At 40.4% G+C, this 23,061-nt stretch overlaps 1 protein-coding gene across 1 annotated transcript; it reads left to right on the forward strand.

Moving 5' to 3' along the window:
- Positions 1-5,347: 5,347 nt before the first annotated feature.
- LOC127534404 (zinc finger protein 182-like) lies at positions 5,348-16,844 on the forward strand. The gene is made up of 2 exons (XM_051949508.1): positions 5,348-5,624; positions 15,011-16,844. Exons 1-2 carry the CDS (start codon positions 5,453-5,455, stop codon positions 15,853-15,855), a joined length of 1,017 nt encoding a protein of 338 aa, XP_051805468.1. The 5' UTR covers positions 5,348-5,452; the 3' UTR covers positions 15,856-16,844.
- The last annotated feature ends 6,217 nt before the right edge of the window (positions 16,845-23,061 follow it).

The raw sequence follows: 23,061 nt of genomic DNA on the forward strand, positions 1-23,061 counted from the left end.
CTTTTCTTTGAACTATTGCATATGTTCCAGTAATTTCTGCAACTTTTAATGTCATCTTTGGATCTTTTATGTGTCATGTTTCTGTTTTTTAGCCAAAATACAATTTTATTGTCTGTATGAAACTTTTCTTGTAAGTTTTGCATCTTTTGACGTAATTTTTGAGGGTTTTTCTGTCATTTTTGCACATTTTTGTGTTATTTTTTGCAGCTTTTTATATAATTTTTGTGTCTTTTAGCATCATTTTTGCATCTTTTAGTGGAATTTTTCCATACTGTAGTGCCATTTTTGTGTCTTTTAGTGTCATTTTTACATCTTTTAGTGGAATTTTTCCATATTGTAGTGCCATTTTTGTGTCTTTTAGTGTCATTTTTACATCTTTTAGTGGAATTTTTCCATATTGTAGTGCCATTTTTGTGTCTTTTAGTGTCATTTTTACATCTTTTAGTGGAATTTTTCCATATTGTAGTGCCATTTTTGTGTCTTTTAGTGTCATTTTTGCATCTTTTAGTGGAATTTTTCCATATTGTAGTGCCATTTTTGTGTCTTTTAGTGTCATTTTTACATCTTTTAGTGGAATTTTTCCATATTGTAGTGCCATTTTTGTGTCTTTTAGTGTCATTTTTACATCTTTTAGTGGAATTTTTCCATATTGTAGTGACATTTTTGTGTCTTTTAGTGTCATTTTTACATCTTTTCGTGGAATTTTTCCACATTGTAGTGCCATTTTTGTGTCTTTTAGTGTCATTTTTGCATCTTTTTTTGTGTTTTGTGCATCTTTTGGCGACATTTCTGTATCTCTCCATATCATTTTTCTGTATTTTAGTGTCATTTTTGCATCTTTTCTTTGAACTATTGCATCTGTTCCAGTCATTTCTGCAACTTTTAATGTCAGCTTTGGATCTTTTATGTGTCATGTTTCTGTATTTTCGCCAAAATACAATTTTATTGTCTGTATGAAACTTTTCTTGTAAGTTTTGCATCTTTTGACGTAATTTTTGAGGGTTTTCCTGTCATTTTTGCACATTTTGTGTTATTTTTTGCAGCTTTTTGTATCATTTTTGCATCTTTTCGTGTCATTTTAGAGGCAGCAGGTAGAAAGTAAAACTCTGTCTAAAACCATCTCATAAACCAGCGTCTAATTAGGGCAAAATGCAACATGTAGTAAACTGTAGTGAAAAAAAATCATTTTAAACTGTCATTTGTTTGTTGACTGGAAAGGGATTGCAGAGAAAATGATCTGCATTCTTTTTTGTTTTTTCCTTTTGTCCCTTTCTATCATTTTGAAGCGACCAGGTGTTTTTTTTTTCTACGTCTTCCTGGTCGCTCTGTTCTATCACTCTTTGCTTGCATCACTTCAGTCTGAAACGTTTAGGACTTCCCTCATCGCTGTCTTCATCCTCATCTCTTTCTCTCTTTTTCCACAATCGGCAATGTTTGCTGTCCTGAGAATGGACATCCTCGTCGTCTTCTCTTGATCTTTTTCTTGATGCAGCTGGAAGATCACCTGGATCAGCCTCACTGTCTTGGTGATGGACTGGAGCATCGTCATCTTCATCACTGTCATCACTGTCAGTGTCATCAAACTCATCCCACCAGAGGAATCTTCTGCTGGGGGCGTCTTCACCTTCATCCTCCTCCTCCTCACGCTGCCGTCGCCTCGATGCTTCAGGCTGAGGATCATCAGATGCTTCTGCTTCTTGGATAACCTCCACCTCTGGTCTGATTATGTCGTGTTCCACATTGTCCATGATAATGTTGTTCATGTTCTCAGTGAAGTAGCGGTCAAAAATGTGCCTCAGATCGCAGAACAGAGGATCGTCCACTCCGTGATAGGTGACTGTACGGAGCAGTTCCAGCAGTGTACGTGCATACTCTGCAAAGTCAGCCTCCAACATTCGTTCAAGTGTGGCTAGATGAAATGTCAGTCCTGAAAAATCAAATCCACAATTTTGGCACAATTAAGAAGAATCAAGGTCAAAAGCAGCACTTCAATTTTCCTCAACTAGCAAAGAAAACTGCTGTAAAATGCTCTAAAGTGTTCATCACAGATATCTGAGAGGTGAACCAATGGAACAACTCCTTACCATTTGGAGGCTGATTCAGAGAGTCCCCGACGTCCATCTTTAGAAAAGCAGCTGAATGATGTGTGACAGTGGTGCTGAAAGTTTTCTGTGGTCTGTCCAACAAAAACACCGACTGGTTCAGTGAGATCTCAAGAGCAGACTGTCCTTATTGCTAAGCTGCTTTGCTTTGGTTGGATTTCAGTTCAGTTCAAATCAAAACACTTCATTTGTAACTGTCAGTAATTCCAGCTTTCACTAACATGGGGCTGAAGGCAAGTTTTCTTGATCACATTTAAAAGTAAACACTTGCATATTCTATTTAGAAATGCATATTTGATCTAATTTGAGTCCAAAAAGATGCTGAGGTTAACTGATGATCCTAAATGTTCCTGTAGGTGTGAGTGTGATTGTTTGTCCTGTTTTTAAGCTACTGTGTTGTTTTCAAGTTGTTTTCTTGTTTTTCCTCTGTGAAGCACTTTGGTCACCCTTTGGGTTGTTGGAAAGGCCGTAAAAATAAACTCTGATTGATTGATTGGTTGATTGATTGATTGATTGATTGATTGATTGATTGATTGATTGATTGATTGATTGATTGATTGATTGATTGATTGATTGATGCTACTCTGCTCAGCTCCAACAGTAAAACCACTAATCACACAATGCATTAGTAACCATAATCCTTTATCACAGTGTCTGGATGTGAATCTCTGGTACTAATCCACTGCTGAGGACTTATCTGTCAGAAATGATACGACTGAGCAGCCTTGGCGGTGTAGCATTTCCTGTGTTTGTAAGGGTTAAATAGATTCTCCACCATTTATAACTGTAAGATTATTAACAATGTTTCTCCACTAATATTAAAATGTCGCTTCAATGTTTGCTAAAATGGGCTTCAAATTTGTATGCAGCATTAATCTACTGATATTTGACCAAAATAAAGTTTTCAGTCCTGGGATGTCTGTAGGTTAAAATGGATCAGATTTTCTTTTAAAAGTGCTTCAGAACAACACTGATATCACAGCCTGAGTACTTTAACTGGAAACAGATGTGTGCTGAATGCAGCTCGCTTCAGCTGAAGCCGCCTGTCTGCTGGTGAGCTGAGAACATCTTCATGCTGGAGCTCACCTGCCACGCCTGGAACAAGAGGCGACATCTGTGGTCGTCTGACTGTTCACAGGAGAACACATACAGGTGAAAGGCCATTTTCTTGTATAACTTGTACAAACATTTCACTCATCGTCATATTTTGTTGGCCCACATGAGAACACACACTGGTGAGAGGCCGTATTCTTGTAGAACGTGGCAAAAGTTTCAGTCTAAGTAGTATTCTCTGTGTCCACATGAGAACACACACTGGTGAGAGGCCGTATTCTTGTGAAACATGTGGGAAGCGTTTCAGTCACAGTAGCAGTCTGACTGTCCACATGAGAACACACACAGAGACGCTGTAGTCCTGGAACATGGGTGGGATAAAGCTCGGTTGAACACACATTCATTCACATTGTTCAGGGTCAAAGCAGGTCTTGTAGATTTAAAGCTCCTTTAGACCACTTCAGCAATAATACAGTGAGTTTATTGCATGTCAGACTGTGACACGTGGATCTTTTAAAATCTGTCAAACTGTCCAACATATGTGTGGTGACTTTTCCATAAGCCCATTGCATTTACAAAATAAAGACAACCGGAGACATCATACTTCTAACTAAAGACCTATTAGTTCATTTAACTTCATTTATTTTTTGTTCTCATTTTCTGCTAGAGCTGAGTGGAAGGGGATGGTGTTGGTTTCATTTAATGCAGTGAACATGAGTTTTCACACCAATTCAATTTTTCATTTGTTTATTTTAGTATTTCTCATGTTAAGTACAGAAGAACTTTCAAAATAAACTTAACTGTACACATGAGTAAATGTACTTCATAACTTTACACCACCAGTGATTGCAGTTTGTGCGTTGTTTTGCTGTTTTCACTGGTTCCTGGATGAGAATGGGACTCGGTCTAATTGTTGATTAAAATCTTTCATTGTTTAATACTTTATGCTCACTTGATATATTTCCTTCCTACTTCATGAGCTGTGGTGAGAAGTAATTCAGTGCATTTACCCAAATAATGTATTTAAATCAAAATTTGACTGGAGAGGATCCATTTCTACAACGATATATTTCCACTTTAATACAGTTCAGAGGGAAATAGACTTTTTCTTCCTTTCGTCCAGTAGGTCTTTAAATCAAATGAACTAGAATGCTTTTTCCGATGATCTTTGGAATTGTTCAGGACGCCACCTCTACAAATGTATGATGACCTTAGAGAGGAGGATGGAGTGTTGATTAAGCTGCCAGTTTATAAAATAACAGCATCAAGTATAAAGCAGTTAAAGCGGGCTCCCAGTCCAACAGCATCAGTAACTCACCAGCAATTATTATTTATATTCGTGAACCACTGACAGAGTCCACTTTCTGACAATGTTACTTTTGATATTTGAATCTGTGGTGGAGCTGAGCAGCTCCTTTAGCACGAGACTCAGACACCCTCAGTGCAAGAAGGAGCGCTACCGCAGGTCCTTCATCCCCACTGCCATCAGACTGTATAACACTACTGTGTAGTTGTTATTATGTGCAATATTTATTATCTTGTTCTTGCACTTTCGGGACTTTTGCACTCCTCTGTTTTTTGTTTCTAAGAGCCCTGTAACAGTAAATTTCTCCTTTGTGAGATCAATAAAGTCTATCTTATCTTATCTTATCTTATCTTATCTTATCTTATCTTATCTTATCTTATATGCATGTTGCTCAAAATACATAAGGCTGCTTAAATTAGGTTTTGGTTAAGAATGCTCTGTTAGTGGAGTATTGTTCCTATACGGTCCTCTTATTTCAAGTCTCTTGTAAGTACTTGAATTATTTTGTACTGTTCAAACAAAGTGAATAAAATCTCCATCAGTTTGTTACTGTTGGAACACGATTACTTGTTTTGGTTCACAATGTTGTACATTTTTCCATTTTACGTGAGAATGTACTTGGAGTCTGTATACTATCCCCTGATGGACAAAATTTATACTCACATTATTTATTTTTCAAAAATCCCTTTTGTGACTTCTGTATTTTGAACTATTTATTACTTTAACTTTTTTCACCTTTAATTATTTCTTCTTCTTCTTCTTCTTATAATAATAATAATAATAATAATAATAATAATAATAATAACTTTACTTCAATCAGCAGTCATCAAAAGAGAATATATTATTTTGAAGGTGGAGTAAGTAAAAACAACATCCAGCGGAAGTGAAGTCAAACCGTTGTTAGCATTAGCTTCGTCAAGCCGCTGCTCGTGTATACCGATGAGTGGACGTTTCAAAAGATCAGATTCATATTTGATCACTTAAAGTAAAGATGGATTCAGTCCAGAGTCTGAGAGAGTTGATCAACGAGCGACTAACTGCTGCTGCTGAAGAAATATTCACGGAGTTTGAGAAAACCATCGTTCAGTACGAGGAGGAGATCGATCGTCAGCGCAGACTGCTGGATGTCATCTGGAAAGCAGAGAGAAAGTTCCACACAACAGGTTTGTTGAACTGTGATGGTGTTCAAGATGAACTGGTGTTCCGATCAACTGGTGATAGCAGGGTTTCTGAGACAGATGTTTCGTAGGCATGGCATTTCAGGACTCCTTACGTACTGACCAGAAAATAAACAATGGGACAACTTGGTCTATAAAATGAGATTTCTGCTGTTCTATACATTTCGGTCTTGACAAAATAACTGAAAATAAGAGGCGTTCTCATTTTTAAAGTCATGCGCTGTCAGGCTACATGAAAGAAAAACTACGTCACCGCGGTTGGGACGAGTGGAGCTGCGATCACTGTTTACTGCAGTTTACTGTTTACTCCTGTCAAAGCAGGAGACAGGAGACCAGCACACAGTATGCACGTTATTTAACAAGAAGTTCACCAAGCCGGGTGATAACAGAATGCCGAAGTGTTGCAGTATAACATTAATATATTGATACAGTATTGGCAGGTTTAGATCACATTGCAGCTACACTGTCTTATTTAAATAACACAAACGTCAAAATTTGACCAAAACAGCCCAGCGGTATTTAACGTATTGGATTTGAAATGCAGCAATTTAGCAAAATTCACAGGACATTCATGTTCAAACCAGCAGCAGAACTTTGTTGTGTCATACTACTCTAAACTGACATGTCACTGAGAAAAGACACCAATTCCTTTCAGTAAATCACATATACTGGGGCATCAGCTCAGGTGACTGAACAGGAGATCTATAAACAGGAAGATAAACCCGATGCAGTGGCCCGGGTTCAACTCCAGCTCACTGCTTTCTGCTGTAGGTTTTCTTCCTACTTTTCCGTCTGTCTCTCTACTTACCTGTCAAATAAAGCTAATAAAAAGGAAAAAAAATAACATTTATTCACAGCTATTGGTAGTCATAAATATATATAAGTGTAAAGGAGTTCAGTGAAGAGGCAGTTTTTAGTCTGAGAGGGAATCTGCAGATGGAACTTAGCGTGGAACAATTCAGCACGATGATGCACTCAGCACAGTCGGTCTGTTCCTGTGCCCTAAATGCTCTTCATGTAGTACATATTCTTGGAAAGAGAAAAAGAAAGGTTTCTGCTGCTCTCATGATAGTTTACAGTCTGTGAAAACTTATGCCACTTTCCACTAACCACTTTGTGTCAGGATAACTGAGACTGGCTTGATCCCTAATAATGATGGGTTGCAATGAATAATGAGCCAGTTTATACTGGACATATTTGGTGACTTTTACGAGATTATTATGAGTACAGAGTTGATATGTTGATATCAAAGTTGATATGTTCCTTGTGAATTTAAATGCAATACTTTCCGTCTATAGAAAAAAGAATCAAATCCACCACCAACTGTATCCAGTTACTGGCCATTCACTTCTTTTTGGTCCCATGGGGCTCATGGAAATGGTCAGTTTGGACGTGTTTTGTCAATTAAATATTTAGATTTCAATTGCTGCAGATTGACAGTCACCCTCCCTAAAACAAATTGGAGCCAAAAAACACAAAAAAGCATCAAGGAGCAATGTTGATTGGATGTCAAGTATTTTGATTGTCATTGTAATTGTGCAGTAAAATGATGTGGGATTGATCCCTTTGTAGGGCCTCTTTACCACAATAACGATCTCAAAGCCTCTTCAAGCTATTTATAGTAGTAGTCAAAATCTTCACTATTTCTAAACATCAAATTGACCTCAAGGTTTTGTTTTTATTCATTCTTATTTTATTGTTTCACGTCTTGAGTTGTGAGATCTTGTTTGAAACAGCAGCTAGCTGTATAGTTCAAGGGTGGGCTCGTTAAGGTTTTGTAGAATAAATATCCTCGTCTCTATTATTGTTCTACGTCTTTAGAAATAAAATAAAATACTTTAATTTTGTGTTCTATAAAGTCAGTGCATTTAATTTACAATGCATTGATTCTACAGAATACAATGTTGATTAACTTGCAATGCCCCAGTAAAATAAATAAATCCTGAATAACGGGGGAAAATTAGATGAAGCATATCGACGTTCTGAAGGCTGGAATGTGAAATCTCTGGTTAGAATGTGGTCAGATGATTTATAGGATATCATTGTTTTACTTAAAATCTGTTTAAAAGTAGAACAACACAGTGGTTTATCACAGTAAGCTTTGAAAACGGTATTAGAACTTCTCTTGCTGTTTCTGTCCGACTGAGGACACAGACTGTCACCAGTTAATCTGATGGAGATCGTCACACTGCCGCAGTGAAGCGATATTTCCACTCCGTTAGGTGGAAGTCCTCATTAAACCGAGTATTTTACTGGTAGACTGAACAGCCGTGAGTCCAAACAGAGCAATAACGACAATGTTAAAGCTGCAACAAGAACATTTCGGAACAGTTTATTGACGTCTGTGTGTTTTGAACAGGCATCGGTACAGACACCTACGATATGCGGTTTTAACAGCTGTCTCGCTCACTGAATATCACCAGTTGATCGGAACACCAGTTAATCTTGAACAATGGTCTGAATAAGCTGATAGAAGTAAAGAGAGGAGCTGCGGTTTGTGTGGATGAAAAGCAGGATAACTTTTACATTTCTCTACCGACTCCACGGTGGTCTTTAAATTTCAGGGTTCATAATAATCCCAAAGAAAAGAGGCAAACATCAACTCACTTACTTTAGTGGCTGAATATAAATAATTGTCCTAATGAAGTGTGAAAGCCATGTTTTGCACTGTAGTGCACATTCATTTCTTGTTAATTTCTCCAATGCTATATATGCCACACTTTTAAGTCCTGATGTTCCTTAAAGGGGACAACCTTAGCTCTAAAATGATGTCACATTTGTGGAGGTGTGTCTTTCCAACTCCATTTGTGGGTCTTTTCAAAATGGCAGTCAGCCCATTGAGCACATTTTACGACAGGAAGAAAAGCAAGGAAGATATTTATATTTAAATAGTTTTTTGATGCTATATTTTGACTGCTTATAATAAATAAAATTCTAAAAAGTATTTTGAGTGTGTTTTCAGAGATTGGATTAGTTATTTTCAGAGGAAAAACAATTGATTTATGAACGTACACTGCAGTGCACGTCAGGACTTTGGACTTCTGTTGACTTCACTTTTATCTTTAGTAAACAGGTGTTTGACAGAGGCAGAGGTAATTCTTCAGAGAATCATTAAGGGAGATTCAGAGCTAAACCTTTCAGAAGATGACAGCCCAGTGGTTGAGACAGGAGAGGGTGAGAGAAAAAACAAATCTAACTGCCTCATCAGATGTCATCGATGAAGACACCTCATTGTTGGCATCTGATGAAGCATCTGATAAAGCTGTTTGGGAATTAGTTGTTGTTGTTAATGGCCAAGCCTAGTGCCCTCTTTGACGAGTGGATGTGGACATTTAATCAGTTCTTCATTAGCCTATGACCAGCCTTGCCCCAAATTATTGTGGTACATCTCTCATGAAGCCATCAGGGACTTACACGTCTTTTTGTGGTTGACCACAACCGTTGCCACACATGCTTTTGGCTCGTGCAAAGTCAGTGTGAATTGTTATTGTGAAGTTTTAATGTATGTTTAAAAAATCTGTTCATACATGTTTTATTTCTTTACCACCCCAACACTTCATTTAAGATCAAATAAATAAATAAATAAAAAAGACAAGACTTTTTTTCCTGGATCTCAGGAGGATTTGGTGGTTTAAGACATATGAAATGTACAGAAAGTATTTTTCTTTGTGAATGCTGCCTTTTCTATTTTTGTCTCCATCATTTAAGCTTTTCCTCCCTATGCTTGCACTAGGAGTTTGAAATGAAGAGCCACTGTGGTAGCCTAGCCCTGCTAGACCCATGTTCTGAAGGCACAAGGGTCTAGGGCCGCTCGACAGGGAGGGAGGCGGGCTAAAAGGTTGTCTATCAAATCACTCTGCAGCAATTGGGTAGGTATACAACCAATCAGCGCAACGAATAGGCTCCTAGAGCGCCAGAAATCAGAGGATGCGGTAGTTCGGTGAAGCCTTATTTATACAGTCAATGGGTGAAGCTCAAGTATATTACAGACATGTTAACAGAAAGATTATTCAGAGTCGGTGCTAATGGAGCTCAACGACTGTTGTCGTTTTTGTTGTCGACCCTGGCAGAGAATTAAATGTGTTGCCGTGGGTTGTCTAGCGCGGCTAGGCGAGTTGTTTCTGGTTGTTTCTGTCAGAATCGTCACGCCTCTGTTGTCACTTAGTTACGCCCGCCTTCTGACTCTACACTTCATGGTGATTGGTCCGGCCAGTTTTAGGAGAATCCAGCCTCGAGCCTTATGGAGGGTAACTAGACCCACCCTGGCAGAGAATTAAATTAGTTGCCGTGGGTTGTCTAGCACGGCTAGGCTACCACTGTGGCTCACTCATAAGAATAACAATGAGCCACAAAAAGCCACAAATTTGTGTGTCAGTGATAGCGGAAAGAATGGAATCATTTTCCTGCAATCTGGTGCATTTTGAGGTAAAAAAATGCTCAATTAAACAGTTCTATTTTAACTATTTTATTTCTACTTATATGTATGTTTGTTATTATTTTTATTACAAACAGGCAGTCAGGGGTGAAGACACATTCCCATGTATATCTGCATTTGGCCATTTAAAAACCTGTACCTGAAACATGTTCGTGATCAAAACTTTTTGACCCATAAAAATATTAATTTCATGTCCAGTTTACCTTCTTTTCCTTCTATGTTCAATTCTTCAACCCTCACTATGTACCATATCTCACAACTGTAGCATAAACTCAACAAAAACCTCCTCTTTCTCGCTTTTCCTGATCGCAAATGACTCGCCTTGTGGCACACGGTTCAGAGATTTCACACAGTAAAAACAGCATACTTTTCTGTGATTGACTGAGAGCGGGGCATGACCGGGGCGCGTAATCAAGATTCGGGTGGCTCCAACTAGGGATGTGCGCGACTAGTCGTTTAATCGTTTAACTGCCTACCACGCACACGTAGCAGGGGGCGGTCGACCTCCGGATGACACGTTCATTTCTCCAAACCTACACCGCCTGTCTGCCCCCCCCCCCAACCCTAATCGTAACCCTAACCCACAACACATCAGGTATGTAAAACAATGATTTTCTTAATGAACTAACAGAGGAATGTGACTAATGTAAGATCCTAACTAGAACTCTGAGTTACATTAATTTAGAGACAGAAATTCTGCTGTTGCATCTTAACTCATTGACATTTACTTAAACTGTCTGTTTGGGGCCTTGTCGTTGCCTGGATACATCAGTGCCTGTGTCATTGTTTCATTTTTGTTCGTTGATTTGTGCCAGCACTGTGCTATTGTGCACAGGTGTAATTTCAGAACTTTCTCTACTTCTAGTCCTGGTGGTGCTGTTTCCACAGAGATACAAGACTTTATATTGCTGTTAAGGATGAGCCCACTGTGAGGAACAATGTGACTGCCCAGACAGGGCTTGAGGATCAGAGGGTTAAATGTCTTCTCTCGGATGTTTGTTTCCTCATGATAATAATAAGAATAGTGATAAATTCTATTTGAAGGCACCTTTCTCACATTGTGAGAAGGGTGGTTGAACAGTGTCCTTCACTCAAAGACACTGTTCATACAAACATTTTTTTAAAAAAATTTAGTTATGAACTTTTTGTTTTACAGAACAAGAGACATACAATAATAGTTTTCAATCTTTTATAGAGGTACCATCATTTTTGTCCAGGCCTGTTTCATTAGTTTGTTTTTTTAAATAATTATGTTAATCAACAATTCAAAAGTGATGGCTGATTTTGATTAATTAATTTTCAATAAATTTTTATTTATTGTTACTTTTGTGAGTTTCAAGTGATTTCAGTGAGAATTGTGGGTTTTTCCTTCTTTAACTGAGGGGTACCAACAATTTTGTCCACGTGTGTATATGTTCATAGGGGCTGATCAAAATTAATTTTAATGATAAGTGGAGCATGGTCTGAAATTAATATGCCACAATAGGACGAACCAACAACATTTGGGATGAGGTTAGAACTGATTAAGAAATAATCCAATCTGGAGAAACTACCATGAACAACAGAGAAGAAAGAATATTGTTAGTCTAAAGGGTGCTGGTGCCTCCAAACATCAACCAGGTCGTGAGTTTCCATAAGATTATTAAGAATCTGAGTGGACTTTAAAGGAGCAGCAATTTTAGATGAAGATCGGTCTCGCTTCGGGTTTTGGTAACAATTAAAGTCACCGCCAATGATGATACAGAAATTATTTATATAGTCTGATATAAGATTGAAGACTCTGTGAAAAAAGTCCTGGTTATCAAAGTTAGGCGCATAGATGTTTAAAAGAACTAATTCGTAAGAATTTACTGCACCGGAAACAAGAAGAAACCTCCCGTTTGGATCACAAGTCACGGATTTAAACACAAATGGGATCGTTTTACGAATGAGTATGGCAACCCCTCTGGCTTTAGAGGAAAACGTTGATTGGTATACCTGTGATATGCAATTAGATCTTAACTTCCTCTGTTCTACTGGTATAATGTGGGTTTCCTGAAGGAAGATTATATCTGATGACAGTGATTTTAAGTGTGTAAATACCTTAGCTCTCTTAACAGCACTGTCAAGGCCTCTACAGTTCCAAGAAGTTATGGTGATAGCAGTGTGTAAGCTTCGTCAAAATCTCTGGTGGCCCGTACAGGAAAACACGGGCCACCAACTCCTGCCAAATCTAAATTTCTGGTAGCCCGTACAAAAAACTAGTGGCCCGTACTTCGCATTGTTTACATAAAATAAAAAAATAAATATAACTTCTCAGGAAGTCAATTTCTTTTAATGAGCTCTTCTCTTACAACCTGCTTACTATTACAATCGAAATAATCAGTCTCTCATTACAAAAAAAAAATCAGTCTCTATTCATCTTTACAATCACAACTTAGTTGAACTAGATGTCCATCCACATCAACTCATCAACAGCTTCAAATTGTGCCAGTCTCTTGAGCCCAGCAACGACATCTTCCTCAGTCATTTCTGGGTTGAAATCATCTAGAAACCCCTCATCAACATCATCCTCCATGCCTTCCTCTTGCCATTGAACTTCCTCCTCCTCCTCCTCCTCATCAATATCTTCCTGAGCAGCTGCCTGCTGCTGGACTTCTGCTTCCTGCTGCTGGACTTCTGCTTCCTGCTGCTGGTCTGGTGCTTCCTGAGATTGTGGACCACCAGCCTACGCTTTTTTCAGTCTCTCCATCAGAGCTGGCCTCCTGGGTGCTTTGGCACCACTCAGCCAGCTGTCTATAGCTTGATCTGGGTCAAACTCTCTGACTGAGGATGTACACATCTGGATTGTCATAATGTTGTCCAGGGTGTTGGCAGCCATTCTGGTTCTCCTGTTAGTTTTTACCAGTTTCATCGTGCTAGAAGTTGCCATCTCGGAAAGAGCATGGAGTATACCACCATTTGATGCCAGATCTCAGAAAAGATCCAGAAAAATTCCGGGCCTACTTTCGCCTTAGCCCAGAACTTTTTTCCAAAGCGGACCATTAATGTATAGGAGCGGACTGTACTGTATAACATGCTGAAAGCTCTTTGGTCAGTGAGTGAAACCCTCGCTGATTGGTTGAAGCTCCAGGCGACAGCGACCAAAGTTGAACATTTTTCAACTTTCTTGTATCGCGTTGCAAGCCAGTGGGTGCACGTCTACGTGAACGCGTGCGAAATTTCACATGCACGAATGTCGCCGTCGTGTTGTTGGGAGGGGGGAAAGTGATGTTCGTCTCGTCGCACAGCAGCCATAAAAAATGAATGGAGTGCAGCTGTTGTCGCCTCCCGTGTGTCGAGCCCCTGGACTGACAGCCTGTGCTTTGGGAGGGGGAGGAGCTCACAGCAGCCCCTGCTGCTCGTTGAAAACTAACTGCAGAATGATCCGAGTTTTCCTATCAGAGTCTCCAAAACGGCAGAAAAAGTTGCTAGATTTGTTGCTAGTTGCTTTTGACAAAAAAAGTCGCTAAGTTGGCAACACTGCCTGCGCAGAACAAAGCGAAAGGTTAGAAATCTTTCAATTTATTTATTTATAAAATGCTTGTCGCCCAGCTGGGCGATGAGAAATGTATAAATTGTATCTGTTTATCGCCCGGGCATCGTTCTGGTCGCTTCGGGCGACTTGGCGACTGTGAACCTTACACACTAGTGATAGGACTTACACCTGACCTGGATGTGTCATCCTGCATTTAAAGAGCCTATGTTACAAAGGGTCAGGTCTGACATGGTATACAATACAATCGGCAGTGCGACACACAACAAATTAAAACAATCACCCAGAACAGGCCCAAAAACGCAGCACATGAACAGGCTACACAACCCAATACTTACTTAGGAGGCGGCTGGGTAATGGAGTCCACTAACCCTACAGTCTAAAGATAAAACTCTACAGCCACTTCCACAACTACTCCATAGTAGAAAGAGCGTGCACCTGGCACCAGTGTCGGTAAGCCTCTTCCTCACAGCGTTGAAGGACTGGCGCTGGGATAAAACCTCGGTGGTGTAGTCCGGGTAAATGGAGATTCTCTGCCAATGGTGTTGTAGTGGTGTCTGTTGACGGGCGAGCCGAAAGATATTATCCACGTCGCGGTCATTATGTACTTTGGCAATGATGACTCGTGGACGCTCATTAGGAGATGGTTTAGGTCTTAAGGAGCGGTGTGCACGATCTATTTTAACCGGCTTGCTGAAACTGTCCTGCCCGAGTAGTTCGGGGATCAGACGTGACACAAGCTCGAAGGGATTGCCATTTTCTTGGCCCTCTTGAATACTAGCGATCCTGATATTGAGTCTGCGGGAGCGCCCCTCCATATCGTTGAGCATGGCCCTTAACGTACTGTTAGCCACCTGTAAGTCATTACAAGTAGCTTCTAGTGCCGATATCCTAGCGTCATTTGCTGTTAATGCTTCGTCCATACCTTCCATACGCTGTTTAGTTTCACTGTGTTCCCTTTGAAGTGTTGAAAGGGTAGAGTCAATGGAGTCGAGACGACCCTCCATGGACTTCTTTAAATCCGCCATGAGACAGGAAACTAAGCCTCGTTGCTAGCGGCCGATGAGTTAGGCTGAGACACTGTCCTGAGGCTGTCGTCTTTCTTTGGAGACATGATGCAAAAAACCACGGTCTAGAAGTTGTCCTGTATTTCAGTGGCTTAACCGGAGATAAAATATAGCTGGATACAGTCTTTAAGGCATTAAATATAAAGAAGAGTGTAGAGCCGCCACAAAACGCGTCTACGCCATCACAGTGCACGAGCGCCCCCCCCCCCCATACAAACATTTTCATATATAGAAAATACGTATTAAAAACAATCTGACCATTCTGGTGGTCAGGAGATTAAAGGTCTTCTCTCAAATGTTTGTTTCCTTATTATCATGTTAATAACTTTTTTCATGTGTCCTGCTGTCCTTTCAGACCACCAACATCAAGATGTCTGTAAAGAGGGGAATGGTCTCGCTAATCAGCATCTCTGTAACCAGGAGAACAAGTTTTGTCTGGACCAGAAAGAGGCAGAACCTCCACAGATAAAAGAGGACCAGGAGGAACTGTGCACCAGTCAGCAGGGAGAGCAGCTTGTACTGAATCAAGCGACTGACACTTTTCTATCGATTTCAACTGATATGGACAGTGACCTCAGTGAACTCAAACCAAACAGTGACCACCTCCTCTGTTACAATTCAACAGTAGCTGAGAGCCCACATCAGGACGGAAGCAAGCTTGTAGCCTCACGTTCAACTAGAAATGAAACACCAAAACCAAAGAGTCATAGCAATTGCAATGGAGCCAAGTCTTCAATGTCAGAACATCACTGTGATGTTGATACAAATGAAAAATCTATAAAATGTGATGTTTTTGGAAACATTTTTAAGAATAAACACCAAATCAAGAAACATCACCAAATCCACAAAGGTGTAAAACCAAATGATTGCAATGCATGCGGGAAAAGTTTTAGTTCACGGTATCAGCTGAAAGTCCATATGAGTATTCACAGCGGTGAGAAACGGTTTTCTTGTGAAAAATGTGGGAAACGTTTCCGCCAAAATGGTCATCTGACTGTCCACATGAGAACTCACACAGGTGAGAAGCCGTATTCTTGTGAAAGATGTGGGAAAAGTTTCAATCACAGTAGCAGTGTGACTGTTCACATGAGAACTCACACAGGTGAGAAGCCATATTCTTGTGAAAGATGTGGGAAACATTTCACTCAGCGTGGGCAGCTGACTATCCATATGAGAACTCACACAGGTGAGAAGCTGTAGTCCTGGAACATCGGTGGGAACAGATCTCAGTAGAACACACATTCATTCACAACGTTCAGGATTAAAGTAGGTCTCGTAGATTCTGTGAGTTTGTTGCATTTCAGACTGTGACTCATGGATGTTTAAAAATCTGCCAACCCAGCCAATGGATGCATGTCGACTTTTCCAGAAGCACATTATATTTACGAAAGAACGACGGTTGGAGACGTCATACTTCTGAGAAAAGACCGAATAGTTTATTTCTTTTTGGTTATCAGTTTCTGTTGGAGCTGAGTGGAAAGACATGATGTTGCTTCGATTTAATGTAGTGAAAATTAGTTTACACATCAAGATAGTTTTTTATTAATTATTTTTGTAATTCTCATGTCCAGTTCATGTGTATGTAAATTGGTTGCAATCCAGTTCAACTTCAGTCTGTATTTCTGTGGTGGGTCTTTGTTAAAAAATTAAAATGAAATGAAACCAGTTTCCAGTGCAGCAAAATGTATAAGTGACAAACCTGACTGGTTTCATATCAGGTAATGCTTCAGCTTTCTATAAGACAGTTAAAGTTAAAAGTTCAACTCATAGAGACTTCAGTTTGTTCAGATCAGATGACTTTGATGTATGTGTTGAAGTGTTGCTTTGTGAATAACGGAGAAGATTTTCTGATGTAATTGTCAAACTGTATGTGTTGTACTTTTTCAGGACCTCCACAGAAACAGATTATTTAATTCCCTCACTTCATTTTTGTTGATAGCTTCATTCCAATTGGCTGAAAAAATGTTGACGATACATGGCTTTGTGTGACAAGTTTTAACCCCAAAATGAAATTGTTTGCTTGTTTTTTGAATTCTGTTGTCACTGACAAATTTTGCTTTCTGTTTTTAAATGCAACCACGAAGTGTTTGAAACAAAATCTTATTATCATTGTGTTCTCTTTTCTGGGTGTTTTTAATGTATCAGGCAAGTGATTGAGTTTTTCAATAAAAATCAACCTGTCCACCGAAGTGAGATCATATGCTGTTTTATATTTGTCAAAGTTGGGCTGTGTGATAATATTCAACAGTTTTATATCATTAGATAAACCAGCAGTTTAGATTTAATGAATTGAAATTCGTCTGGGGCTGCACAGTGGGGTAGTGGTTAGCACTTTTGCCTTGCAGCAAGAAGATCCCCGGTTCAAATCCCGGGGTGGGCCTGGGATCTTTCTGCATGGAGTTTGCATGTTCTCCCTGTGCATGCGTGGGTTTTCTCCGGGTACTCCGGCTTCCTCCCACAGTCCAAAAACATGCTGAGGTTAATTGGTTACTCTAAATTGTCCGTGGGTGTGAATGTGAGTGTGATTGTGTGTCTGTATATGTAGCCCTGTGACAGACTGGTGACCTGTCCAGGGTGTCCCCTGCCTTCAGCTGGGATAGACTCCAGCACCCCCCATGACCCTAGTGAGGATAAAGCGGTGTATAGAGAATGGATGGATGGAAATTCCTATGTTCACTTTTATATTAGCCAACAGCCTCGATCCTCAGCATGAAGGACACCAGTGTTGCGCAAATGTCTGCCGAGATGTGCCATTCTTCAGAAGCTCCTTATTGGAGGACTTGTTTTGTTCTACATTTGTCTTTTAAAATACCTAAAAGATGTTCTTCTGGATTCAGATCAGGTAACATCCCTGTCTAGCTGTCATTTTTCACTTCATTCTTTAAAAAAAACAATTATGATTTCTAAAACTTTTGATCTGTCCAGAAAGGGCAGAGTCTTCACTGTTTCTTTTCATGTGTTGATAAATTTGTATATTATCTCCAAACGGATGAAATGAAATCTTAGGTTTGTTAATAATGGCTCCATAGGGCAGCATATACAACAAAACAATACTGGGTTCAAAATGGAACTTCATGGTACCCAACAAGTGAGTAAGTGAGTTTGAGGACAATGACTTCAGTCCATGGCCATGAACTGTTCAAGATGTCATATAAGGATTCTCTGATTCATTGTCGAGGGCAGCAGTCAGGACGAGAATCACCAGAACAGCAGTGACTCATTAAAAACTGTTGAAAGAGCTGTTTCAGATCTGTGACGTGGTTTTAAACCAGGCAGAATTTTTTAACTTTCAATTTTAAATGTTTGTATTTTCTGATCATTTCAGAACTTGAAATCATGCGTTGTTATAACTTGATGCATTTTGACTTCATATGAGGAGTTGAATGAATGAACAGCCAAGAGTTTACCTACTTACCTCACTTTTTTTTGATTTACCTTACAAGAAACTAAACAAGAGGCTGGTGTTTGTAGAATTAGGAATATAGACACGTTGGAAACTTGCTGCATGTCTTTCATACATGTTCAATTACATTTTCAGTGTTTTTTTCCATGATAATTAAACATCTGTGAGCATGAATAAAGGTTTGTACATTTGTGGACTTATTCTTTGCCTCACTATAACTGAGAACAGCCTCACAAATTGTCTGTGTACTGACTCTGATCAAACATGACTTCAGCAGATTAGACTACACATTGATCAGGCAAAACATTCTGACCACTAACAGGTGAACAGAATTACACTGATTATCATGGCACCTGTTCATGGGTTGAATTTATTAAGCAGCATTTTGTCCTCAAACATGGCTGTTAGAAACAGGAAAAATGGGCAAGCATAAGGCTTTGAGGCAGTTTGACAAGGGCCAGATTGTGACGGTCAGACGAACTTGTCAGAGCATCTTCAAAACTCCAGCTCTTGTGAGGTGTTTACGGTCTGCAGTGGTCAGTATCTATCAAAAGTGGTCCAAGGAAGGAACAGCGGGTAAACCGACAACTGGGTCATGGGCCGCCAAGGCTCACTGATGCATATGGGCAGGAAGGCCAATCCAACAGATGAGTTACAGTTGCTCAGATTACTGAAGAAATTACTGCTGGTTCTGATAGAAAGGTGTCAGAATACACAGTGCATCACAGTTTGTTGCGTATGGGGCTGCATCGCTGCAGACTCGTTAGGGCTCCCATGTAGATCCCTATTCACCGCCGAAACCACCAACAATGGGCACATGAGCATCAGAACTGGACCACGGAGCAATGGAAGAAGGTGGCCTGGTCTGATGAATCATGCTTTCTTTTACATCACGTGGATGGTCGGGTGTGTTTGCATCACTTTCCTAGGGAACACATGGCACCAGGGGCGAAAATCCCATTTTATTTTGGGGGGGGACAATAAACAGTAAAATTTCAGAGAGTAATTGCAGGGGAGGACATGACTTTTCTCTGCCATTTCAACTGACCTGGTTGGCTGACAATTGGACACACACACACACACACACAGACACACTCACACACACACACACACACACACACACACACACACACACACACACACACACACACACACACACACACACAGGGGATACTGCCATTAGCATACACCCACTACTAAACTAAAATAAAGCGAATATGCATAATTATCCAAGATTTATTTTCCCCAAAAAAGATGAACAATGTTTTGTGACAAGTTTTTTTTAAAACAATCTTTGACTTTAAAATAAATTAGATATCTGTCAAACTGAACATCCAGGCCTAAGTCATGCTGATAACTACTAGTCTACAATAAATAATTTAAAAAAAAAATCTGGCATCAAAATATGCGTTTCAAGATCTGGATATCTCTCTAGAAACAAATCTAAAATGTCAGTAAAATAGGAATTGGGCTTCTATCTGACATTAATATCCTGACAAGACTTTTTTGAAAATCCTGGCCTCTGTTAACCTTGCCAGCAAGTTGATTTCTCGCGATATTTGTGAGTTCACAAATCTCTCAAGAAACCATCTTGCTCCGCTCCCGCCTTCACTTTTCGTACAGCACCAAGTTGGTTCGAGCCAATCACGCAGCGGTATTCATGTGTGGGGCGGGATATCCGGGTGTGACGACGACACCAAGCGCCAGTAGATCAAAACAAACACGGCAACGGAGGACAACGATCGTGTAGATGCTGCTATTAAGTCAGTTTTAGCTGAATCTCCTATCGCTTCTTTGAAGGAAGAACAACGAGAGGCGCTTTGCGCATTTCTGGATGGTAAAGATGTTTGTGCTTTTTTACCTACGGGTTTTGGAAAGAGTTTAATCTACCAATTGGCTCCGCTCGTTGTGAAGATCCTGCGATTGGCTAAAAACAAACCTGTCAGAGGCGGGACATACTGTTGCATTGTCCAATCTGTGCCTCTTTCCTCCGAACGGATTTACATGGAGCGGTCCCAGATTGATATTGTGGAGTACTATCAAGTACTACACAATTATTAATCTGGCTATTGCCAGGTTAGGCCTCTGTATTTCCTCCCCTCTTTTCCCTTATCTGTTTTCCTCTCTGTCCTCAGTGTCCTCTCTCTTATTCTTTTTCTTCCCCTGTCTCTCTGTGTCCTCCTGTGTCCCCTCTGTCGCTATTCCACACAGCCTACTCATTTTAGCCTGTTAGCGATCAGAAACTAGGCTATTAGCTTACCAGCGGGCTGATTTCAAAGCAAAAGAGAAAGAGAGAGAGGCTGATTTTGGACAAAGCAGGAGAAATGTCACTTTCATGTTACAACCGTGAGCTTGTAGAACAAGTGGTGTGATAAATGACTTACTGGCTTTTACACATTAGTGTAGTTTCTCATCGTTGACGAGAGGATGGCTTGCGCGGTGACACACACGGAGCTGCCGGTAGCCCCGCCCGTTGGAAACGGCATGTGGACTAAACCACTTTGAGAAATAGGGGGGTTCATAATCTATCAACAATTAAAAAATAAAAGTTTTACGTTTATAATTTGCAGCGCTTGTGTTGTGCTTTCATTGAACATTAATATATTATTATTTAACTGTTTTTGTGTGCTTACAATGATTTTTGGGGACAACTTTATCGAAGGGGGGGGACACGTCCCCTGTGTCCCCCCCGGGATTTCCGCCTATGCATGGCACCTTGGAAGAAACTCAAGCCGGTGGAGGCAGTGTGATGCTTTGATCAATGTTCTGCGGGGAACCCTTGGGTCCTGCCATCCATGTGGATGTTGCTTTGGCACTTACGTACGGTGGCCGAGACCCGCCATCGCTGCAAATAAAACAAACGCTGCAAATAAAAAGAAACACCCCTGCAAATAAAAAAGAAACGCTGCAAATAAAAAGAAACGCTGCTGCAAATAAAAGAAACACTGCAAACAAAAAGAAACGCCGCTGCAAATAAAAAAGAAACGCTGCAAATAAAAAAGCCACAACGAAAGTGGATTACTGGGGATTATTTTTGCCGATACACCGGTGTGAGAAGAAGAAGACGAAGAAGTAGAAACAAGAACAGGAGTACGACTTGGAAAACGAACGAGAAAGTAAGTGAAAATGTTAGTGTTTAATGTCACTACGTCTAATTTTTAATGTGTTATCTGGTTAGGCCATGTAGCCCCAGGTTTGAAGGTTTGAAGTTGAACTGGAGGATGCCAGTGTGTTGTTAGCCGTCAGTTGTTTCCACCCGGATGTGTTTTCGTTCCGGACTCATTCATTCTGTCCGCTAGGGCGGACAGGCGCCGGCGGCGAAGGATGGTTCGTCCAGGGCGCAAATCTAGCCAGGACCGAATCTGTGTGTTTTTCTGGGGTAGACACTGTTCTGGAGTGAGAGCGTGCAGTGGAACATGTTACTGTGTTTTGCTGCATATTGGAGTAAAGTTACCAAACTCGATTGTCCTCTTGTTAGCCGAAGCTAACAACACACCTGGATCCACACCTCCACACGTCTGGATCCAGGATTTTTTTGAAAAAAAAAAACCATCTGTATCCAGGATCCTGCATCCAGGATTTTTTTCTGGATCCGGACGGTGATTCGGATTACCTCCAAAATCTAATCGATTGTTACTTTTGCTCTTCCGGGCATTCTGTAAAAAATTGGTGAAAATCCATCCATAACTTTTTGAGTTATGCTGTAAACAGACAGACAGACAGATGGCCTGGCGGAGGTCTGCGCTCTCCGAGTGCTTTTCTAATTTTTAATGTGTTATCTGGTTAGGCCATGTAGCCCAAGGTTTGAAGTTGAACTGGAGGATGCCGGTGTGTTGTTAGCTTCGGCTAACGAGAGGACAATCGAGTTTGGTAACTTTACTCCAATATGCAGCAAAACACAGTAACATGTTCCACTGCACGCTCTCACTCCAGAACAGTGTCTACCCCAGAAAAACACACAGATTCGGTCCTGGCTAGATTTGCGCCCCGGGCGAACCATCCTTCGCCACCGGCGCCCGTCCGCCCGAGCGGACAGAATGAATGAGTCCGGAACGAAAACACATCCGGGTGAAAACAACTGACGGCTAACAACACACCGGCATCCTCCAGTTCAACTTCAAACCTTCAAACCTGGGGCTACATGGCCTAACCAGATAACACATTAAAAATTAGACGTAGTGACATTAAACACTAACATTTTACTTACTTTCTCGTTCGTTTTCCAAGTCGTACTCCTGTTCTTGTTTCTACTTCTTCGTCTTCTTCTTCTCACACCGGTGTATCGGCAAAAATAATCCCCAGTAATCCACTTTCGCTGTGGCTTTTTTATTTGCAGCATTTCTTTTTTATTTGCAGCGGCGTTTCTTTTTGTTTGCAGTGTTTCTTTTATTTGCAGCAGCGTTTCTTTTTATTTGCAGCGTTTCTTTTTTATTTGCAGCGGTGTTTCTTTTTATTTGCAGCGTTTCTTTTTTATTTGCAGCGGTGTTTCTTTTTATTTGCAGCGTTTGTTTTATTTGCAGCGATGGCGGGTCTCGGCCACCGTACTTACGGCCTACCTAAGCATTGTTGCAGACCATGTTGTAAAAACCCAAACAGGTTTTAACCAGCAATCCTCCCTAGACCAACTAAATTAATAATTAATCCTCAGAGAATCACTGGACACTCAACTCTCTGTCTAACTTTAATTGCAGGAAAAATGTTTATTCTAATATTTTAGCAAGGGCATAGCAATAGCTCTTAATCATCAATTTATCAAACATCCGTATTCTTTCAGTGGCTTAACACGACTCATAAGCTGAACTATGCTTTCATAAAAGAGAAGTAATGATCACCCAGCTTACATAATTTGGAGGGAGAGAGCAGCCGGCTATGGCCATTGTCGGCTGCTCACCTGAAACCTGACAAGCCTTTGAGGGCCACCGGGATCCAGGGGGAAGTGGACGGGGGTCCGGTCCAGATTTAAATCTGCATGTATCCAATGTGGTTGTTTGGGCCAAATAAAA

The sequence above is a fragment of the Acanthochromis polyacanthus genome, chromosome 6 (genome assembly GCF_021347895.1).
Source record: "Acanthochromis polyacanthus isolate Apoly-LR-REF ecotype Palm Island chromosome 6, KAUST_Apoly_ChrSc, whole genome shotgun sequence".
Lineage (NCBI taxonomy): Eukaryota > Metazoa > Chordata > Actinopteri > Pomacentridae > Acanthochromis > Acanthochromis polyacanthus.